At 37.8% G+C, this 3,212-nt stretch overlaps 1 protein-coding gene across 1 annotated transcript in view; it reads left to right on the top strand.

Moving 5' to 3' along the window:
* Positions 1–3,212, top strand: part of Dock3 (dedicator of cytokinesis 3) — a 200,895-nt gene that overhangs the window by 106,797 nt on the left and 90,886 nt on the right. Inside the window, exon 17 of the mRNA XM_028756841.1 lies at positions 965–1,065. Coding sequence (XP_028612674.1) covers positions 965–1,065 — 101 coding nt within the window. The remainder of the gene's footprint in view (positions 1–964; positions 1,066–3,212) is intronic.

Here is a 3,212-nt window from a genome sequence, read left to right as displayed (position 1 = left end):
TCCCTCCCTCCCTCCCTCCCTCCCTCCCTCCCTCCCTCCCTCCTAATGTTTGCCTGTGGTTCTCTGCATCCATTCCCATCAGTAGCCAGAGTGAGCCTCGCTGATGTTGACTGGACTAGACAACGATCTGTGAATATAGCAGAACATCAATTCCTGGTCATCCAGGCAGTATTGGGCATGGGCTCCTTATTAATCATTCCCATCATGTGTTTCAAAAGAAAATATAAAGGAAGCAATTTATTAGACTGAGTTAGCAGATTTGTTTGCAATAGAAAGGATCTGAGAATCATCACCAGAGAAAAACTAACCAGCCAACCTAAATGTCAGATCCCTCTAAGACCAAGTTTGAAGAATTGGATTTGAGGGCTAAAGAGATGATTCAGCTTAAGAGCACAAACTACACTAACAGAAGACACAAGTTCAGTTGAGTTTGATTTCAACTCCTAAGGTTGCTTTAGTGAAAATATATAGTGATACCAGTGTTTGGTACCCTTTGCTTAATATATGCATTCCCAGAGGAGAGTTGTATATTCAAGTGACTCTGTTCACCAATCTAAGAGATAGGGAATTGAAGCTAAAGCTTGAATGGACACATAGAGTTTACTCCTATGGCTTTCATTCTTTCTTGCTTTCCTGGTCATTAAATTACTCTCTTCTCCAAGTTTTGGAGGACACCTGAGTGTTTATGCCACTTACACAGGTATTGTATTATCTATTCCTGATCCATATTGTTCCAGTCATTGTTGTGGATGGAGAGGCTTGATAACATAGGGTGCAGATCTGGACTGGAAAGTTAAGGGAAGGAAAAAAAAACAGCCATACATACAGACAATGGAAATCTTAAGATTACTTCACATAGGGAACACTAGTAGTTTGCTCTTTGAAGAACATGAATCTCTTCCCTCCTAAGGATTTTTCTTTGGCCTCTATTGAACTTTCGTGGCCTTCTTTCTGTCTTTCTCAGGTTTTCATCATCAACCTGCTTCGAGACATAAAATATTTCCACTTCCGACCCGTAATGGACACATATATCCAGAAGCACTTTGCTGGAGCCCTGGCATATAAGTAAGTTGTATTTTGTATCATTATTGCAACTTGTAGTTGAGTAGAAAATCAGAAATTTAAGAAGTTCAGCTGTAGCCAACGTTCATTTAGCTGACTTTTTAAACTTTACTTTTGTAATTATGGTAATTTATATAATTATGTACACATTTTATAATATATGTATACACTGAAATATAAAATTTACTAACTTAACCATTTTCAAGTTTATGATTCCATGTAGTTAAAACTTACTACTAGTGTTATATAGACTTATGCTAGTGTTATACAGTCTTCACCTGAACTCCATACATCTCCAAAATTATTTTTATTCCACAAGCCAAAAATCTCTAAAACTCTATAACATTCAACAGTTAACTTCTTAGTCTCCCCAGCTTCTGGAAAACATTGTACTTTTTGCCTTTGAATGTTGACTGCTATTAAGTACCTCATACAAGAGTCAAAGTATTTGTCCTTTTATGAGTAGCTTGTTTTACTTACTACATCATCTGAGTTCATCCATGTTATAGCTTATGTGAGAATTTTCTTTTTAAGAATAAACAGTAGGAAGCTGAAAAGATGTCTCAGTTCTTAAGTGCACTGGCTGCTCTTCAAGAGGACAAAGGCTCAATTCCAAGCACCCACCTGGCACATCCCTTTCCTGTCATTAATCAATAGCTAGTAGTTTCCCAGGAGGGATAGGGCCCATGACCCTTTGACTAACTGTTGACATCCCCAGTCTTGTGCATGCCCAGTGCAGACAACAGCTGGTAATGTTAGTTTACTATTTCAGTGGCCCATGGCATGCCCAGAAGATAATATTTTACAGCCTGTCTTGCTGTCATCTGGCTCTTCTCTTCACCTTCTCTTCTTTTATGGTCTTTGATCCTTAAAAAGGGTGATATAGATGTTCTGTTTAGGGCTGGGCACTCAACAGTCACCTGTTCTCAGCACATTTGTAGCCACGTGTCTCTGCATTTAGTGTCATTCACTACAGAAAGAAGCTTATATGACCAAGGTTAAGAGTAGCATTTGTGTGTGAGTATAACAATAAGTACTTGTAGGCAGTGTGATAGCATGTCCATTTAGCAAAACAACAGTTAGAGTCAGACCGTCACACCCATGTGTGTATTTTTTAAGCAGGTTTATAGTATCAAGCCTTGAATTCCTTCTTGTGGAGCAGGCATCGAATCCAATTAGGGGACAGTTGATTAACCTGAAAACACTATTACACTGATGGTCTTGTCTGGCAGGTTAGCATTGTAGCATTTAAGATCCACTACTGGGTGAAAGAGTTGATGGGTTTTCTACCCCCTGCAGCCAGCCCAGAAACTTCTGGGACTCTGTATGTCAGGCAGCAGGGAGGGAGTTTCTAGCTCAGTTCCAGTATTATTTCTCATGTCCTGTAACCAAGATTGGTGTCTTCAACAATAAGGTCTTACCAACTAAAAAGCAGTGGCCATAGCCTATGTTGTTTGGGGGTCTCTGGGCCTTCTGTACCAGCAACTCACAGGAAGGTAATGTTACACCTGGCACTGGAATATTTGAATGCCTGTGGCTTCTGAGATTGACAGCCACTCTTTCAGGTTTCTTCCATTAAAATTCATTTTTAAAATATATTTTTAATTAGCTTATAGAGTACTAGGTTTCCACATAATTTTTTATATTCTTACTTTTAGTTAACCTCTCCCCCATCATCCTCTCTACTTATACCTTACCAACCAAGTATTTTCCCCTCTCTATTCACATTTAACCTTGTGTTCTACTATCTGCTCCCTTCCAGGCCTCTTTCCAGCTATCTTACCTTAATTTTAACAATTTTGTTTTTGTTTTTTTAACAATATTGTTATGAGTCATCATTGACCCACACACACACTCTCTCTCATTATCACAACCACTAGTAGAGCAATAAGAAGTGAACATATATGAGATTTAAAAACAGGTATTTTTGCTTCTTCACTTCATATTTGAATACCTTTAAATTATTTTTTACCTTATTGCTTTAGGTATAATTTCTAAAACTAGATAGATAGATAGATAGATAGATAGATAGATAGATGATAGATAGATGGATAGATAGATAGATGATAGATAGATAGATGGATAGATAGATAGATGATAGATGATAGATAGATGGATAGATAGATAGATGATAGATAGATGGATAGATA

Source organism: Grammomys surdaster, unplaced genomic scaffold, assembly GCF_004785775.1.
Source record: "Grammomys surdaster isolate TR1022 unplaced genomic scaffold, NIH_TR_1.0 126131, whole genome shotgun sequence".
Lineage (NCBI taxonomy): Eukaryota > Metazoa > Chordata > Mammalia > Rodentia > Muridae > Grammomys > Grammomys surdaster.
Note: the sequence above shows the minus strand (reverse complement) of the source record. Positions and strands in the feature narration are given on the sequence as shown.